Genomic DNA, 20,045 nt, shown 5'->3' with positions numbered 1-20,045 from the left:
TAATGTTGGCAAAATCATCGCACCCAATGACTGTGAACTTGTTCTTTCGTGAAAAGGTGAAAGGGTCAGTGGAAGGAATGCTAGTCCATGCATCAGATGCTTGAGTTACATTCCCTTTTTCGTTGTAGCATGTGTAACCGATCGTATTGGAGATCTTTATCTCCGAATCTGAAATAATGTATACTTCAATGTTATCGCCGTAGATAAGCTTTGGGGGTTCTTCTGTCGAGTTGCAGAAGAAACTAAATGACTCATCTAAAGCACAGTCAACCCCGATACCAAAAGGATATGGAACTGTCATGTTTCCGCAATGTGTTTGGCAGCCTTGCTTTGCTATGTTGCCTGAGGCTATCGTTGTGGAACTTTGAAGGTTGCCACCATAAACCATTGTTAATGGTAAAGTAAATAGAACAACTGTGAAAAGAAGATGCATGTTTCTAGTTGTTTTTATGTGATCATAGACTTTTTGGGTGCATATTCCTTTATGATTTGTTGGAGCCATTTATAAAAGTTCGAGCCCTGAAAGGAGTATTGAGTTTCTATAGAGATACCCGTCGACTTTGAAAAGTAAACGATGTATTTGATTAAAGGACCAAAAAAACAGAAGACAAGTTGCTTTGTGGGTAAATATCAGCCTAGTGTTCTTATTGTGGTATCAAATCTCAAGAGTTTGATAAATTGTTGGATTCTATCCAAAACATGTCTTGGTTACTTTTCTTCCGGTTTAACCAATCATTTATTTTTATCGTACACCAAAAAAAATATGCTTGAGTTTCATGCTATCCAAATTTACCCAATTTCAAACCACGTTCGCTACCGTTGAAGCTTGCAAATGACAATTGGTAAGAAAACCAAACTCGCATATCCCTTGAATGAAGAAATACAAAATCTTCTAATTGCAAGTTTTTCAATATAAATATATCACGTAAGACTGGTTTGAGTTAGTACTCCTTAATCCTTGGTGTTTTTCCCCAAATGAAAAATTATATCTCCCAAATTTGATTTTGATACAGTATCCTAATTCCTGGGTATATTTAGAACATCCAACTTTCAAGTACTTTATTTTTCTTTATGGTATAGTTGCACAAAAAACCCCATGCGCCTAGAAATTCGGGACCCCGGGTAGGTCATAAAACCTGGTCCGACATAATTTATGTGAAGCCCAATTATCGTTTGGCCAAAAACTTGCACCGAAAAAACTTGCATTGAAAAAACCCGGCTGCAAAAAGTCTAATTGGACCTATTTTCACAACGAAAGATCTACTCAGACACCAAAAAAACACAATTATGTTTGAAGTCGGGGACGGACCCACATGGAATGATATGGAGGCACATGCCACTGCTTCATGGTTCCATCATAAAGTGGGAAATTACGTTTCTGAAGAGTGACATCATATTGTATTTGAAAGTGAAAAATTAATGTAAGACTTAAATGGCTTAGATGGTAAACTCTTTTGCACTTGTACAAAAGGCTTGGGTTCAAGTCCCATCGTTGTTCATATTTGTTGTTATTTAACTTCAATTTTGGTGTCTTTTTATATATATCTTGTATTTTTAAAAATATATGTAGACGAAATTCGAACATGAGTCTCTTCTATGTAACGATAAGAAACCAACCAACAAATCTATAATAACATTGTGAAGAAAAAAATTAGATATTTTTATAGTAAAATTATGTTACTACTAAGAAATTTTTTCTCGGTCCACCTAATCTCATTAATGTAGTGCAAGGGATAAAATCCAAGGAATTTCGCAAACGCCAGAGAGTAATCTTGAATAAAAGAAGCATAAGAACAAATTTCGTTAAAAATGACAAATGGTCGGATGAAAAATGTAATTCACACTTCAAAGAATTATAGAAGACTAGGTTGATTCGTAATCTGTGGACAACTTCTAAGAAGACATGGTCGTTGATCAAGACTCTCATTGTCATTGGAAACGATCGGATAAGACACAAGAAGCTGAGGTCAGAAACACTAAAAGTAACCAATTGTACAACCAAGTGTAATAATATTCATGTACCTAGATGCTATAATAAAAAAAACACCCGATTTTCAAACAAGGTGCAATAGTATAAATGTACTTGCTTTAGTCGGTAATAAGACCAATTCATAATACCGTTATGAAGTCTCCAAATAGGACACAACTATCACTGGCCATCATAAATATTACGAATGAGTAACCAAGGTACCACTGACGGTTTTGCAACCCAAACTCTCGAGATGGATGTAGATGGATAAACGATAATACGAAGTCCGATGATTTTCCGTCGTTAATCAATAGAATCTTGACAACTTTGCAATGGCCAATAAATAAATCCATTGTTAATCTGTCGATAAGTGCTAAAGTTTCTTAACTATTTTTTTTTGACAAACTTTCATAAATCCGACAAGTTATCATGGATTACTGTAAAAAATGTATTTCATTTTATTTTTTAAGAAATGTACTTGTTAATGATCATTCTGTAATTAATTCATTATTGTTTTTAACATAGTGCCGACTGTCGACAATGTGTTTTTCCTTTTAAACCTACATGAGTATAGCAATAGGAACAGATCTTGATGAGTTGTAATGGACTCGAACAGACCTTGATGGGTTTTATAGGATTCAAATGGGACATAATTGTATCAATGATCATTTACATTGTATATGTATGAGTATAGTGCATGTGTATGAGTATTATGACTTTGTACGTGCGTGTAAATAATTCAATTCGTTAAGACCCATTAGTCCCACTTAGACCAATAAGATCTATTAAGGATATAAATGGAAAAAATATAAGGGGCATAATTGGACAAGCTAGAGTAGTTTCGTAGGTCCCAAAAATACTTGTCATTCTTATTTAAATGTTTCCTGTATATGTGTGTGTCTGTCTATATTGTAGGTATGGAAATTGAATTGTATTTCTACTTGTAATAAAACAAAATATGGACTTTATAGTCCATCTCAGAATTCAGTAAACGCTATGTTTTTTTTTGTAGAATATTATGAAATGCATGTAATCCACAATAAATAGAAGATAAGTGAGCTGTGGATGGAGAGAAAGTAATTGATTCTTTAGAAGAAGACAAGGTCAACTCCAAGTCTTTTCCAAGAATAGTCCATTCAATCAAGCCTCGATGGTTATTCAAGACAGTAGCTACGTGAATCTAATGGATTTTTTGTATGAAGACTTCTTATATGAAGTTACCTTAAAAATGAAAACAAAAACTTATAATAGATGTTACGACAAAAATATGAAGTGATTTGGACTTTCTAACGATGTGGCTCTAATCCTAAGAAATAATGATAAATGAGATGAAATTCTAAAACCAATGTGACGTTTCAAGAAAACAAACCACGTTAGCTACTTTTGGTGCTTGCTATGGTGTTGATTGTTTATAGTGTATACGTATGAGTATCATGATTATGTATAATAAATGTGTATGAGTATCATGACCATGTACGTGCTTGTAAATGATTCAATTTTTAAGACCCATTATGACTCAATTAGACCTAGTTTAATCTTACTTGCATCCAATATGATTCATTAAGACCCATTAGTCCCACTTAGACCAATAAGATCCATTATAGGATATAACTAGAAAAATATAAGAGGCATAATTGGATTTCTTTATTGAAAGATCCTTGCAGCTTATTGAAAGGCTAGTAGTAGTTTTGCACTTAGACCAAACGAGACTTTTCCAATGAACTCATGAAATAGTCTAGCTTATAAGCTAACTTATGGTTGCCAAACATGGCACAAGTAAACTAATTTTCTCGAAAAGGGTCATTAGGACAAATTTGTAAGCATTTTTCTTAAAGAATTGTCATGTAAAAAGAGTAATATGACATTGTACTTTCATATGTTGCTAAAATTTGTTTTATCAACTTATTTTTTGTTCATAAGGATGAAATTTGCTAAGATGTCCAACTTCATCCTAACAACTTATTGTCACACATTTGTATAAGATATACAGTTTTAACGCTATAACTATGTAAGTGTCATTACGTACCTAGTATAATGCTTGGACAATCCAATAAGCCTTATTTTGTAGTTTTGGGTGCATCCATGGACTAGACTTTTTGTATTCCTCATGTGGGCCAGAATGAAAACGATGTATACGCTTTACATAACATAACATGTTCATGATAGGAGTATCGATGGACAAGCTAGATTTATTAGAACCCGTCAAGTGGGCTAGAAATAAAACAAAGTATATGGTTTACTTAACTATTTCATTTTGGAAGTCTTTCTAGTCTTCTTTAGCATTTTATGGTTTTTATTTGTAGGAGATGGGGATATCTTCTCGATTACCTCATTTTCATCTTGTTTATCTTTTCTTTACATAATAAATCTTTTTCTTTCTAGGAGATGGGGATGGCATCTCCTTTAAATTACTTTTTTGTCTTCATTTTCTGTTTGTCTCCATGTAATCAAAGCTACCAGAAAAAACTTCAATATTGAAGAGGCTTATAATTTCATACGAAACAAAAGGGTTAATTAAGTCACTATACAAAAAGACAGTCGGTTCAGTGTAGCCCGTTAACGAGATTTTTTTCCCGTAATAAATAGTTATGCCATTTAAGCGCGGGCAACACCCACTATTAGCGTGGTCATGGGCCTCCACGAACAATAAGTCCCAGTCCTTCTTGCGGAGGCCCATATCAGTTTTGGTTTTAAAAATCAACGTTAAACCCAATGACCATGACCGATATTGTTTTTCCAGGATTCAAATGCTCTAAAATGAACATAGAACTTGATGACCATGATCAACAAGCTAGTGTTGCAAGAGTACTTTTACAAACAAAACACAGCAAAGCCAAAAACGATATCAACAAATTAAGAGTTCAAGTATAAACAAACAATTATATAGAGCAACTATAGAAAAAACTTCATACAGTTGATGGAATGACTACTTCCAAGCATTGTAATCCATCACCATGAAATGCAATATTTGATAAGGTTAATGGTAGTTTGGTAATTTATGTAGTGTCAGCTAAGTGGTGGGTGGTGGGTGAAATTTTGAATGATTCTTGTCTGACAATCACCTGTAGGAGATAACTACTAAAGTGAAGAATGTGTTACAACAATGAACAATGAACTCAACGCCATGGAAGTCAATAGTACGTAGTCTATGGTGCTATTACCAGAGGATAACCCTGTTTGATAGCATATGTGCTTACAAGCTAAAGAACGAGTCTATGGGTGTTATTTAGGGGTATAAGGCTTGTTTCGTTGCCAATGGTTTCATCAATATGAGGGAGTTGATTTTGTCGATACATTCACTCAGTAGATGAGATGGTTACAGTTAAGCCAATTCTTTGATTAATTCAAGTGTCCATTTTTTTATTTAAACTTGCGATTTCTCTAAAGAATAGTATGCAGAGGATGATGTCTTAAAAGAATGAGAGCAGGATCAAAAGGAAGTGGATTCATGTGAACAAGTTGTCATAACGTTTGAGAGTAAAATGCACATTTATMTATAACAAATCCAAAAACTTATGAATTATCATCGACAAACTATTACAGGCTCCATACAATTATAAGCAAATAAATAAGTAAAGAACATGAAATACACTCAAATTACCAAACATAATCTCAGCACAACAATGAAGATAGAACCCACAATTTGCAAACCCCTTAACCAGTTAACGTGGTTTGTTTCCTTGAAAGGCCATATGAGTAGTACCGGAGTAAGATTCCCATTCATTAGAACTATACGGGATCAATGGGACACTATAAAGATCAGATTGTTCAACTTCAAGGATTAAGCTTGTAGATTCTTCATATGTTTGTTGTTGAACCGAGGATGAGTTGTGAACTTCCTCAAGCCCTCTAGCTCCATTGCCACCTCTTTCATCGTAGGTCTATCATCGCCTTCTAACTTAAGGCATCTCTTTACCAACTCACCTACTGCTTGTAACTGCTCTAGAGTGCCTTCGCGTAGCACTCGTGGTTCAACAATTTCATATAGGCGGTTTTCTTTCATCGACTTGACAAAGTATGTAGCTAGATTCTTTTCTTGATTGGTTCTATCGGCACAAAGGGGTTTTTGCCCAGTTATGAGTTCTGCAAGGACCACTGCAAAACTATATACATCACTCTTGTCCGTCAATTGGCTTGTATTGAAGTATTAAGGATCGAAGTATTAAGGATCAAAGTATCCAAGTGTGCCTTGAACGAGAGTGGTGACTTGATCGTGATATAATGGGACCAACCTCGAAGCACCAAAGTCAGAGATTTTTGCGGTATAGTTATCATCTTTTTTTTTTGAATCGCAAAAGAGCAATTTATTAAGAACGAAAGAAAGGACTAGCGAGGAGCTAGTTGTTAATATAGTACACAACCTCGGTGGATTGCGGTTGGAGACGAGAATACAAGCTTCTTCCATGGCCTTCTAAATAGTAGGCGTAAAAGGTCTCGGATTCATGGTGTGAATATTAATGGTATTTGGACTTCTTGTCCGCAAAAATAAAGGATGCTGCCCGTGACTTTTTCAATAAAAAATTTGTTGGGCGATTCCCGATCAGGCCTACAATTGGCAGTCCGCTCTTCAAAAAAAATTCGGGTTCTCAAAGGGTTTGGCTTGAAGCTCCATTCACGGTAGACGAGATCAAAAGTGCGGTTTGTTCTTGCGGTAATAATAAGGCTCCAGGTCCGGATGGGTTTACCTTTGAGTTCATTCGCAAATTTTGGGACAAACTGGGTAAGGAGTTTACGGAGGCTGTCTTGTTCTTCGAAGGAAATTATACTATAAACTCGGGTAGCAATTCCTCCTTTATATCCCTCGTGCTGAAATCAAGGGATCCTCTGTCCTTCATGGATTATCGGCCAATAAACTTAATTGGGTGCGTGAGCAAAGTGATCTCGAAAATCGTTGCGGAAAGGCTGAAAGGTATGATTGGTTCGGTGGTGAGCAACACGCAAACGACTTTCATCAAGGGTCGTAGCATTCTGGATGGTCCGGTAATTGTTAACGAGATAATAGCTTGGGCCAAACGGATTAGGAAAAAAATTGCTCATCTTCAAAGTTGATTTCTCTAAAGCTTTTGACTCCCTTAATTGGAATTATCTTTGATGATGTGCTATTGCAGATGGGATTTGGCGAAAAATGGAGAGCATGGATGAGAGGATGTATTTGTACGCCTAAAGTTTCGGTTCTGATTAATGGCTCCCCTTCGAAGGAATTCAAGATGTGTAGAGGGGTTCGACAAGGAGATCTTCTTGCCCCTTTTCTTTTCATTCTTGCAGCGGGGGGCTTAATGCCATCATGAAAGAAGCGCAGCGGAAAGAGCTTTTCGAAGGGGTTCAAGTGGCGAATCACATGGAAAAGGTGTCTATCCTGCAATATGTGGATGACGACATTTTTATAGGGGATTGGGCTGCTGATAATGCAAAAAATCTGATAAGTATCCTTACATGCTTTGAAGTTTGTTCTGGTCTCAAAATTAACATGAGCAAAAGTCGACTCACTGGTGTTTCGGTTAGTAAGGATGAGATCACAAGTATGGCCTACTGGCTCAAGTGCAAGGAGGAATCGATCTCTTTCTTGTACCTAGGACTTCCCGTCGGAGGTAACATGTCGTCTTCAGTAAGTTGGCAACCCATCATCGAGAAATTCAAGTCTCGCCTCTCGGCCTGGAAAGCGAGGCACCTTTCTATCGAAGGAAGGCTTTTGCTTATGTAAATCGGTGTTGGGGAGCTTGGGCACCTACTATTTCTCGATGTACAAGGCTCCTAAAAAGGTGATTAGCATTCTCGAAAGCATAAGATGCCGGTTTTTTTGGGGCGGAACGGATGATGTAAAAAAAATATGTTGGGTGCCGTGGGATCAGATTATGAGCGACAAGAGGAGTGGTGGGTTGGGGATTGGTAGCTTACGCGCGTTAAACCTCGCAATGCTTGCCAAATGGTGGTGGAATGAGCGTAGCCTTCCGCGATCTGGAACTCGGTCGTGCGCTATTGCAACTCGACTCAAAGCTTGGCGGTTAGAGGAATGAGAGATGACTGGAACAATACTAAAAGTATTGAAAAGGACCTTGGTGATATCGGTGTCCATATCAATAGTCTCCTAATCGAAGCGCCGGATAGGAAAGGGTGGTCATGATTGCTGGAATCGAACAACACCTTCTCGGTTAGATCTCTCAGGAGATTGATCGACTGTGTCTTGCTTCCTACGGATGATATGGAAACGGAGTGGCTTAAGTGGGTTCCCAGTAAAGCAAATATCCACTTATGGCGTACGCTTAACAATCGGTTAGCGACAAAGGACAACCTCTTGAAGCGTGGCATAGTACTCAACTCGGCCGAGTGTCAGACGTGTTTGGTGACGGCGGAGAACTTGGACCACGTCTTTGTGACATGCTCCACGACAAAGGTTATTAACGCACATTTGGCCTCGTGGGTGAATTGGTGGCCGGCAAATGCTTCCTCGGCTCGTAACATGTGGTTGGCGATTTCAACGATTGGGGATACGTACAGAAGAGAGGTTAGCAAGGTGATTATGGCTGCTTTCTTTTGGAAAGACGTTCAATGGAAAGAGCAAATCTGATAAGGATGTTTGCAGTGAGATTCAATTCACTGCGTATGATTGGATTAGATGTAGAGCTAACGGTATAGTTATCATCTAATAATACATTGGTAGACTTCACATCTCTATGTATGATGGGCATGGTAACTTGTGAATGGAGGTATCCAAGTGCACCTACAGCTTCAGTGGCAATTCTTAACCCATTTTCCCATGATAACAAGCATTACACCTGATATATGGTAAATGTGATGGAATATCGTGTTGTTGGAGATGAAGTCATAAACTAGTAATGGGACCTCCCCTTCCAAACAACAACCTAAAAGCTTGACCACATTATTATGTATGACTTGTGTAAGGATTAAGACTTCATTGACGAATTGCTCCGTTTGGGTCCCATCCACTAGTTTTGACTTCTTTATTGCAACAACACGTTTATCAGGCAAAATTCCTTTGTACATTACACCATAACCACCTCGACCAATGATTCGCTCGTCAGAATAATTATTTTGTAGCTCTATGAAGTTGTTCAGTGCTAAAGATAGTCACTGCATTGCTAGTCCCTGGTGCCTTGAGTTTTTGTTTCAGAAACACACCCCCATTTTGCCCAAAGAACTTTTCTCGTAGCTTGGTTAGTTTCCTTTTCGTTATTCAAAAGAAAATCCCAGTTACTGCTATAAATATTGCCAGCAAGCCAATCCCCACAACTACATGTGAAAATAAAAGGATCGAGATGTTCTTCAATTAGTTACCTAATCAAAATGCGAAAGAACCTGAGTCTTTGAGCAAAAAACTAAATGCATATCATATAAAGATCCATTTTTTTAATGTTAGTGGGTGCAGGTCATCATATATATATATATATATAAAGAGAGAGAGAGAGAGCCATGGTCAAACTAGAGGAAGAATGGTGGAGGCAAAAACTAAATGCATATCGTATAAAGATCCATTTTGTAATGCTGGTGGGTGCAGGTTATCATATATATATATATATATATATATATATATATATATATATATATATAGAGAGAGAGAGAGAGAGAGAGAGAGAGAGAGAGAGAGCCATGGTTAAACTAAAGGAAGAATGGTGGAGGGAAAGGGCAAGTTGTTAGCTGGTGGGGTTTTAACAGTACAAAATAGCATTCGGCTTCCTCCACTGTTGATTCTACGAATAATGAGATTTGAGTTCAAACTCGAATTCGCAATGAACTTAAAATTTGGATGGAAATGGAAATTTTATGTTTTGATTGAATGACCATCCTTGGAATGAAATCAACATATAAATGACAGACTCAAGCTTAACAACCGCAACTCTCAAGCTTAAGCTTAAACATACCTAAATGATGGGACAAACATATATAAAAGCCTAAATCATAAATTAAAAATATAGCAAAAAACACAAAAATATCTCAAAACATATTAAACGATGTTTTCAAGCCTAAAATATCCATGCTCCAAGTTCAAGCTTCAAATCAACGTATTATTGGCCTGAAACAGAAACCCACAACAAAAGTTATGCCATTTACGCGCGACGCAACACCCACTTTAGCGTGGTCATGGGCCTCCACGAACAATAAGGCCCGGTCCTTTTTGCCGAGGCCCATATCAGTTTTGGTTTTAGAACTCGACATTAAACACAATGATCAAGACCAATATTGTTTTTCCGAGATTCAAAAGCTCTAAAATGAACATAGAACTTGATGACCATGGTCAAGAAGCTAGTGTTGCAAGAGAACTTTTAGATGTCAAATGATTCAAATGTTTACTTATTTGTAATGTGATTTCTCATTGATCGTGAATAAAAAAACTTTTGTATCAATGTTCATTTTAATTTGCAGTCTAAAATCGAGAAGGTGCATACACATTATATCAAAGCAAAGCATAAAGGTGGATTGATGAGTAGAATTAAATTTAGAAGGAGGTGTTTTATTTGTCTTTATTATTTACGAATACGACTATAAAAGGTAAAAGATATATAAGGCACGTCAACCATTGTATGATTTTAGCAACTTTTCACTACAAGAAAAACTTCATTAGTGACTACTTATATTTTGGTCATTAACTCTGACGTTATTGACGATGAGAAAGGTCGTCACTAATTTGTTGTCGCTAATATGATTTAGTAACAAAAAATAAATTTAGTCACTAAGTGGTCACTAATTTTCATGCAAAAAAATATTTTTCATATCAATCTATTTTGATGACTAAATTTGTGACGACCATATTTTTCGTCATTGATGTTATATATTCATGCGTTTGGTAACCAAAATAATGGTCACTGAGTTGAACGGTTTGGTGACCAAAAAATGTTAGTCATTAAGTTAAAAGTTAAAGTGGTCACAAATTTTGATGGTTTTGATTTGTGGCTTAATCACTTTATCCGTATGTTTTTGTCACTTTCATGTTTTTCTTTCTAATATGTTTATAATCATATGCAATATGATTTAGGCATATATGCTAGGCATGCTTGATTTCATGATTACATTTTCTTGATTGCTATGATATTTATGGTTTTGTTTGGGTGTGCATAATGAATTACAATGTGAGGAAGCTGCTTCTACGTGTTCACCTACATAAATTTGTTTGAAAAAACTGCATTGTATTCCAGGTAACGTAAAGGGATGTGCTGCTTCGACAAAACATGTTTTAGCCACATAAAGTAAGCGATTGGAGTTGGAATTGGGGGAAGACAAATCAAAGGCGTTAGAGAAAGAAGTTCAGAGAATTAAAGAAGAACAAATGAAATTTCAAAAAAGAATTAAAGAAGAATAAGTTAAATTTCAAGTGGAGCATTATCAAATGAAAGAAAAAATGAACCTCGTGATGACAAAGTTATCTGCATTGGGATCTCAAAACTAAGAATTTTATGTTTTATTTTCATTAGTCATTAAATGATTTTAGTGATAATCAATTGACATAACAGTGAAATACTTGTTTTTAGTTTGGATCGAAAATTACATGTTTTGCAAATGAATTAATATTTTGGATTTATATCTTTTCAGATCAGCAGGTTTTAATTTTATTGTAATCACAACTATAATAAAAATTAACAATTTTTTTTCTTGTTTTCTTAATTAGTGACAACTTCTTTTTGGTCATAAATGGAAGTTAACGGATGTTGATGAAGCCGTTATCTTGAACAATTAAAGACGACTTTTAGCATTTTAGTGACTAAATTAGTCGTCACAAATACAGTGGCCAGTTTAATTTTGTCACAAATTAGTGACTATTAATGCATTTGGTCACTATTGGAAATTAGTGACGGACCTTTAGTGACTAAAAGTGACCACCGAAATGTTGGTCACTAAGCAACATGAGTGACCAATTTTAGGTTGTTAGTGACCAATTTATTTTTTGTCACTAATTAGGATTTTTCTTGTAGTGTTTCCTTCGCACATCGTAAAAAATAAACATAGTTTTGAAGGGCTCGATCAAGTTCAATGTTTAGTAAATAATTTTTCACTTCAAAATATCTCATGAAGATTTACATTCTTGGTTGGGTTAATATAAATACGATGCAAGTACAAACAGAACAAAGCAAAGCAAAAAAAAGATATCAACAAATTAAGATTTTGAGTATAAACAATAAACAATATAGAGCAACCACAAAAAGAACTTCATACAATTGATGGAATTACTACTTCCAGGCATTGGAATGCGTCACCATGAAATGCACTATCGATAAGGTTAACGGGAGTTTGGTATTTTATGTAATGTCAGCTGGGTGGTGGGTGAAATTTTGAATGATTCTCATCTCACAATCACCTGTAGGAGACAACTATTAAAATGATGAATGTGTTACGACAATGAACTATGAACTCAACGCCATGGAAGTCAAGAGTACATGGTCTATGTTGCTATTCTGTTCGATGCATACGTGTTTACAAACTAAAGAATGAGTCTATGGATATTATTCAGAGGTATAAGGCTTGTTTCGTTGCCAATGGTTTCATCAACATGAGGGAGTTTATTTTATCGATACACTCCCTCAAGTAGATGAGATGGTTACTGTTAAACCAATTCTTTTGGTTAATTCCAGTGTCCATTTTTTATTTAAACTTGTGTTTTTTTTAAAGAATAGTTTGCAGACGATGATGTCTTAGAAGAATGAGTGCATAATCAAAAGGAAGTGGATTCATGTGAACAAGTCAGAATGTTTGAGAGTAAAATGGACATTTATTTATAACAAATCCATAAACTTATCTAAACAATCATCGAAGAAATATTACAAGCTCCAAATAGTTACAAGCAAATAAATAAGGAAAGAACATGAAATACACTCAAATTACCAAACCTACTCTCAACACAACAATGAAGATACAACCAACAATTTGCAAGGAAAACATAGTTACTATTCTCATACAATTGACACTATAACAAACCCCTTAACCGGTTAACGTGGTTTTTTTTTCTTGAAACGCCATATGAGTACTACCTGAGTAAGATTCCCATTCATTATAAAGATCAGATTGTTCAACTTCAACGATTAAGCTTGTAGATTCTTCATGTGTTTGTTCTCGAGCCCAAGGATGAGTTGTGAACTTCCTCAATCCCTCTAGCTCCATCTCCACCTCTTTCATCGTAGGTCTATCATCGCCTTCTAACTTAAGGCATCTCTTTACCAACTCACCTACTGCTTGTAACTGCTCTARAGTGCCTTCACGTAGCACTCGTGGTTCAACAATTTCATATAGCCGGTTTTCTTTCATCGACTTGACAAAATATGTAGCTAGATTCTTTTCTTGATTGGTTCTATCAGCACAAAGGGGTTTTTGCCCAGTTATGAGTTCTGCAAGGACCACTCCAAAACTATATACATCACTCTTGTCCGTCAGTTGGCTTGTATTGAAGTATTGAGGATCCAAGTATCCAAGTGTGCCTTGAACAAGAGTGGTGACTTGATCGTGATCTAATGGGACCAACCTTGAAGCACCAAAGTCAGAAACTTTTGTGGTATAGTTATCATCTAATAATATATTGGTAGACTTGACATCTCTGTGTATGATAGGCATGGTAGCTTGTGAATGAAGGTATCCAAGTGCACCTGCAGCTTCAGAGGCAATTCTTAACCTATTCTCCCATGATAACCAACTCATTCCACYTGATATATGATGAATGTGATGGAATAACGTATTGTTGGAGATGAACTCATAAACTAGTACTGGGACCTCTTCTTCCAAACAACAGCCTAAAAGCTTCACCACATTTCTATGTATGACTTGTGTAAGGATTAAGACTTCATTGACGAATTGCTCCTTTTGGGTCCCATCCACTAGTTTTGACTTCTTTATTGCAACAACACCTTTATCAGGCAAAATTCCTTTATACACTACACCATAACCACCTCGGCCAATGATTCGCTCATCAGAATAATTATCAGTCGCTTTYTGAAGTTGTTCAGTGCTAAAGATAGTCACTGCATTGCTAGTCCCTGGTGCCTTGAGTTTTTGTTTCAGAAACACACCCCCATTTTGCTCAAAGAACTTTTCTCGTAGCTTGGTTAGTTTCCTTTTCCTTATTCCAAAGAAAATCCCACTTACTGCAGAAAATATTGCCAGCAAGCCAATACCGAGAGCTACATGTGAAAATAAAAGGATCGAGAAATTCTTCAATTAGTTACCTAATCGAAATGTGAAAGAACCTGATTCTTGGTGCGAAAAACTGAAAGCATATCGTATAAAGATCCATTGTTGTAATGCTAGTGGTTGCAGGTCATCATATATATATATATATATATATATATATACACACACACACATAGAGAGAGAGAGAGAGAGACATGGCTAAACTGAAGGAAGAATGGTGGAGGGAAAAGGCAAGTTGCAGAAGTCATGGCTAAACTAAATGAGGAAGATGCAAATGAAAAAGCAATGAACAGTTGGGAAGAAATAGTTAGGTTGACGAAGAGAACAAGCTTCAGAAGAAAATGTTGATTCGAAAAGATGAAGTGAAATGAAAGGTAGAAAAGCCATAAGACAACTCAATTTCCAATGGAAATACATGTGTCAAGGCTTATTAAATTGTTCAACAACTTGTCTTTAAGATCTTATATTGTAAATTGGTGGCTATAGACATATACACTTGGCAATTACCTTATTATAGAAAGTAATATTTAACATGTTAATCAACAGTTACATGAAGAATTACCTAGACTCAATACAAAAGCCAAAATTTTTGATTTTTTAGCAATGTATCGACAACCATCTGCAGTCATTGCATCACCCGTGTATCCTGGCCAACACGTACAATTGTAACTCCCTTGAATATTAATGCAATTACCATAACAATGGCTTTTATCCTTGCACTCGTCGATGTCTAGCAAAGAAAAATATATATCGACAAATTAAACAAAACAAAGAAAAGTATTCATAAACTAAAACAAAGAGACACGAGAAAGATAAAATAAAGTATTTCGTATAGATCAAATTATAAACATCGAAAAAGGAAAAATAGTCGTCGTTGAGTTATTTATATCATTGCATATAGAAAAAGATTCTTTTTTTAAATGATTTTGTTTCAAAACTGAAACTTACCTTGGCAACCTGGATCAAGATAAGGATTGCCCTCATAACCTTCATTGCAGATGCAGTGATACCCACCAWTCTCTGCATCCTTGCAGGAACTATTACCCTTGCACTCCGTAGCCTCTTTGCAACTTCGGTTGCTTCCAATAACCCAATCAAGAACTATGGGGACTTTGGATAATGTCCTGTCATAAAACTCGGTATAGTTATAWAAATCCTCTGCTCCAAGGAACTTAAAACTGTCTTCCTCACCAAGAAATGCCAKGCCACAAGGATTGAAGGACTGAACTCTTTTATGGTCATCAAAGGAGTTAAGTGTAACAGTGTAATCTTTCAGACCCTTGGGTATAGATGTCTGACAACAGCCAATTCCTGAGCAATACCCATMAGGCACTTCATTTGCTTCGTTACAYGTCCCCCAACAGCCACTTGAGAAGYTAGTCGAACTAATGTTGGCAAAATCATCGCACCCAATGACTGTGAACTTGTTCTTTCGTGAAAAGGTGAAAGGGTCAGTGGAAGGAATGCTAGTCCATGCATCAAATGTGTCAGTTATAATCCCTTCTTTGTTGTAGCATGTGTAACCGATCGAAGTGGAGATGTTTATCTCCGAATCTGAAATACTGTATACTTCAATGTTTTCACCGTAGATAAGCTTTGGGGGTTCTTCTGTAGAGTTGCAGAAGAAATTAAATGACCCATCTAAAGCACAGTCTACCCCGATACCAAAAGGGTAGGAAACTGTCACGTTTCCGCATTGTGTTTGGCAGTCTTGCTTTGCTATGTTGCCTGAGGCTATCGTTGTGGAAATTTGATGGTTGCCACCAAAAACCATTGTTAAAGGTAAAGTACATAGAACAAGGGTGAAAAGAAGATGCATGTTTCTACTTGTTTTTATGTGATCATAATTTTTTTTGGGTGCGTATTCCGTTATGATTTGTTGGAGCCATTTATAGAAGTTCTATCCTTGAAAGGAGTATTGAGTTTCTATAGGGATACCCGTCGACTTTGAAAAGTAAACGATTACAGGAAAAAAAAAAGTTGCTGTTATTCTTAACCAATCACTTATTTTTACTACCGTACACCAAACAAATAAGCTTGAGTTTCATGATATCCAAATTTACCCAATTTCAAACCACGTTCGCTGCCGTTGAAGCTTGCACATGACAATAGATGAAAAAACAAACTCCCGTATCACTTGAAAGAAGAAATACCAAGGGGCCGTTTATTAAATACTTATCTGGTAAGTGCTTACCAATAAAATTTAACACTATTATTGACTTACCAGGTAAGATTTTAGCCCAATAAAACGACATCGCATCTAACAATTTACCCGGTAAGCACTTACCGTTGTTAGAGTCGTTGCCCTCACTTACCGGGTAAGATTATGTCTTTTTCTCGCTTTTACCGGATAAGATTTTTAGTCCTTCTCTCGCTCTTACCGATTAAGATTCTTGGTCCTAACCATACCATCCGAATCCAATGAAGTAATGTGACTTGGTAAGCGCTTACCCGAGTAAACGTTTGGTAAACGGCCCCTAAATCTTCCAATTGCAGGTTTTCAATATAAATATACCACGTAAACTTGGTTTTGATTTAGTACTCCTTCATCTTTGGTGTTTTTCCCCAAATGAAAAATTATGTCTTCCAAATTTGATAAAACATGTGATACTATATATATAGATGGTCAAATAAACATTATAAAATACGTATTTTTACAAACTATAAACCTTTAAGCATGTATTTATAAATTATATCCTTAAAATGTCAAAAATGTAAAATTACGTTCATTTTAGACGCAATCCTTAACACAAGAATTCCTATTTTAGATTTTATCTATAGATTAGCATTTTCTTGTTCGTGTAAGTATATCTTTACTATTCTAATGAACTTATGGTCTATTTATTGATTAATAAATTTGATTTGTATCTACGAGATTTATTTATTTTATATTTGGCATTTTAGACATTTGATCGATACTCGTCACAACAAATTAAAACGGTCTGTTATGATACCAACAACCGTTCTAACAAAGTATTTAATGAGATTTAAAGTTTATATGACAAAAAAGTGTATGTCTTTTTTGTAATATCTAAAGCTGGAACAATAAATTATTAGAATGGAATTTGAGAAGCTAACATGTTCTATGCTTATGAAACACTAAGTTAGGACGAATTTGAACACTTTAAGAAGATGTAAAAGTAAATTGTTTTATTCGATTTTATTGAGTTTTAATGGGCTTTAATCCCTCTAAAGAATATAGATGGCTCAAGATCTCCTTATTGGGGGTGCTTCGACTCTTGAATTTGCTTCTACATGGCTAAAAAAGCTATTGTGAAACCATGAAAAACTTGTGAAAGAAAACAAAAAACGACGTTAATGTCATAATTTTACAAAATTTAAGTTAGAAGTAAGTAAAATGTAGAAAAAGTTTGTTGTTTTTCGATACGTACCAGGATTAAGTAGAGAATTAAACCAAACCAAACAAATCCAACAGAGGTGAAATCTCGGATGGAATGTAGCAAATCAGACCTTTGTCTCAAAAAGTAGAGAGACTATTAAGTAGAGATGTAAACGAGGTACATAAGTAGCGAGTGGATGTGCTAGGTGGGATATATACTACTATTTCAGACTTTCGACCATATCTTATAATGTATTGATAATTAAATTATGGTACAAGGTAATATGGAAGTTTTTGTATGTTAAAGCAAACCAATTTTGACATGTTACTTGCACGGTTTATCAAGTCAATTGTAAGTGGTATCAATATGACATGGATGGTTTAGGATTGGGTCCTGTTTTGATTGTCCATACAAACACAATCCTATAACATTTGCATCAATACCAACAATGATTGTTAACCGGAGAATGGGTCTGGTAGCGTTGTTACGATGAATCTTACTATTTTTTATGTACCTATTTTATATGGAGAACGGTTTTATTGAGTTTTATTGGGCAAGGATTGCAATAACGATATCTATATTTAAATATACTAATTTAATTAGGTTAATACAGAAAACAAATAAATATAAAAATCATTGAAAAAATAGGTCATTAAGTTATGATCTCTAACCAAAAAATTCTCATGTAAAACCTCCATCTATATTAAAAAAAACCTCTAAAAAATAAAATGGTTATATTAGGTGACATTTGTTTTTTAAGAGGTGCTGAAGTCTGAAGTTTGATTTCACTTCTGATTTTTAAAAGGTGGTGCTGAAGTCTGAAATCTGAATCAATCAGATTGTTTGTTTTTACGTTTAAAATCTGAATCAGTCAGACTGTTTATTTTTACGTCAGAAGTCTGTAATCTAAATCAATTCATTTGTTTTTAAAAATTCAACTGAAATACATCAATTGATTCAACACACAATAAAACACGAACAAAGTCTCATAACAACTAGAATCAATATTCATTTTGCATTAATTGAGTCGCAATTTCTTCTCTTAAACTAGCAATATATGTTTGGTCAGCGACACTCCCTGCGATTGAATCTTCAGCCTCATCCTCGTTATTGTTACCTTGCTCGTTGGTTTGATCATACTCAGAAAATAACTCATCATTTAAACCTTCCTTTCGTATGAAGTTTTGAACCGCAAAACATGCAATAACAACGTCTCTCTGAACCTCAAGTGTAAATGGTGTCATTTTTTTCAATAATGGAAAACGTGCTTTCAGAACACCATAAGAACGTTCAATAACATTTCTAAGTTTTGCATGAGAATGATAAAAACTTTTCATACTTGTTCATTGCTCGTTGACAACGAAAATCTCCGAGCCAATATCTAATATTACGATACGGCGCCATAAATCTTCGAGTATTTGTATATGCAGCAGCACATAAGTAATATTTATCTGAAAACATTAAATAAACCTATGGTCATTCGACAGGTAGCACTTCTCCGACTAAAAGAGAGCTTCCAAGCCTCTTGCTTGATAGTGGAAACTCCTACCACAATTGAATCCGTAACCGCAGCTATTGAGTCTGCTATGGGAATAAGCACCGCGGAAGAGGCAGCTATTGACTCAGGTGCTTTCGTATCCGATGTGAGTACAAGCTCTCAGCCTAGAAGCAGCTTTAAGCTAGAGAAGCGCTGCTTGTTCAATCGAATATAGTAAATATATTACCTGTAAAATCAATAGTATACCTGAAGAAGGAAATGAAAATCCAATAGCACCATTTGTTAAAGCTTCGGACAAAATTCTAGAATCATATGCAATTCATTCCCATCCGGCAACAACAAATGTAAAAACCATGTTGAAATTACAAATTGCCCAAACATTTTGATAAGATTCACCCTTTCCTCGTCCTCCATATAAATGTTGTTCTTGAATAGGGACGATAGCATGTATTAAAGTTCCATCCAAGGCGCCAATTACTCCCTACATTAAAGCTAATAGTCAAAATAAATTTAGTAACGAAAGTTATACAATTATTATCGAATTATTATTTACCTTAAATATTCGTCGTAACCTCCTATTATTCCCAGGGATGTCTGGATTAGAATTGAATGATGTAGGAACTATGATCTATTTTGCAAACTCCATCAATTTATACAACACTTCATGAAAAAATTTATGAATTGTTTGTGTTGAGTGCTGGAACCTGTTTTTTACCACTCTATAACGTTCATTGTGACCTATAATCATCAGGAAGATAGCCATCTTTTCTTTGACCAATATATTTTTGCTATCCGTTAACCAACCTTTTGCTTCAAAGTGATCACATAATTGAATGAAAGCTTCACGGGACATTCACAACGAGTTAATACATTGTCGATCACTACCTTCAAGTAACTCATTCGTAAATTGAGGTCCAGTCATTGCAGACGTATTATCTCTTTTCCTTCTTAAACGCCTTTGTCTCAAGTAGAACATATATAAGAATACGACGATAAGAAGTAAAGTTTTGTTATTATTATCTATGATAAACCTGTTAAAAGCATAAATAAAATTATAAATAGAAGTGAACTTCAATATTAAACACATTACCAAATAACAACTTGTTCAACT

The 20,045-nt window shown here is 35.5% G+C and overlaps 1 protein-coding gene and 2 pseudogenes across 1 annotated transcript; all 3 read right to left on the bottom strand.

Annotated features, from left to right (window-relative positions):
• The window catches only part of LOC112517743, a 15,885-nt pseudogene extending 15,497 nt beyond the window's left edge, over positions 1–388 (bottom strand).
• A 5,112-nt stretch (positions 389–5,500) lies between these two features.
• LOC112517742 lies at positions 5,501–10,141 on the bottom strand (annotated as a pseudogene).
• Positions 10,142–12,895: 2,754 nt separating this feature from the next.
• On the bottom strand, positions 12,896–15,869 carry LOC112517741 (putative wall-associated receptor kinase-like 16). The gene is made up of 3 exons (XM_025125120.1): positions 15,044–15,869; positions 14,658–14,825; positions 12,896–14,085 (listed from the first exon to the last, which is right to left on the bottom strand). The coding sequence occupies exons 1-3, from the start codon at positions 15,867–15,869 to the stop codon at positions 12,896–12,898; spliced, it is 2,184 nt and encodes a 727-aa protein (XP_024980888.1).
• Positions 15,870–20,045: the final 4,176 nt, after the last annotated feature.

Source organism: Cynara cardunculus (genome assembly GCF_001531365.2).
Source record: "Cynara cardunculus var. scolymus isolate 2C chromosome LG 9, CcrdV1, whole genome shotgun sequence".
Classification (NCBI taxonomy): Eukaryota; Viridiplantae; Streptophyta; class Magnoliopsida; order Asterales; family Asteraceae; genus Cynara; species Cynara cardunculus.
Note: the sequence above shows the minus strand (reverse complement) of the source record. Positions and strands in the feature narration are given on the sequence as shown.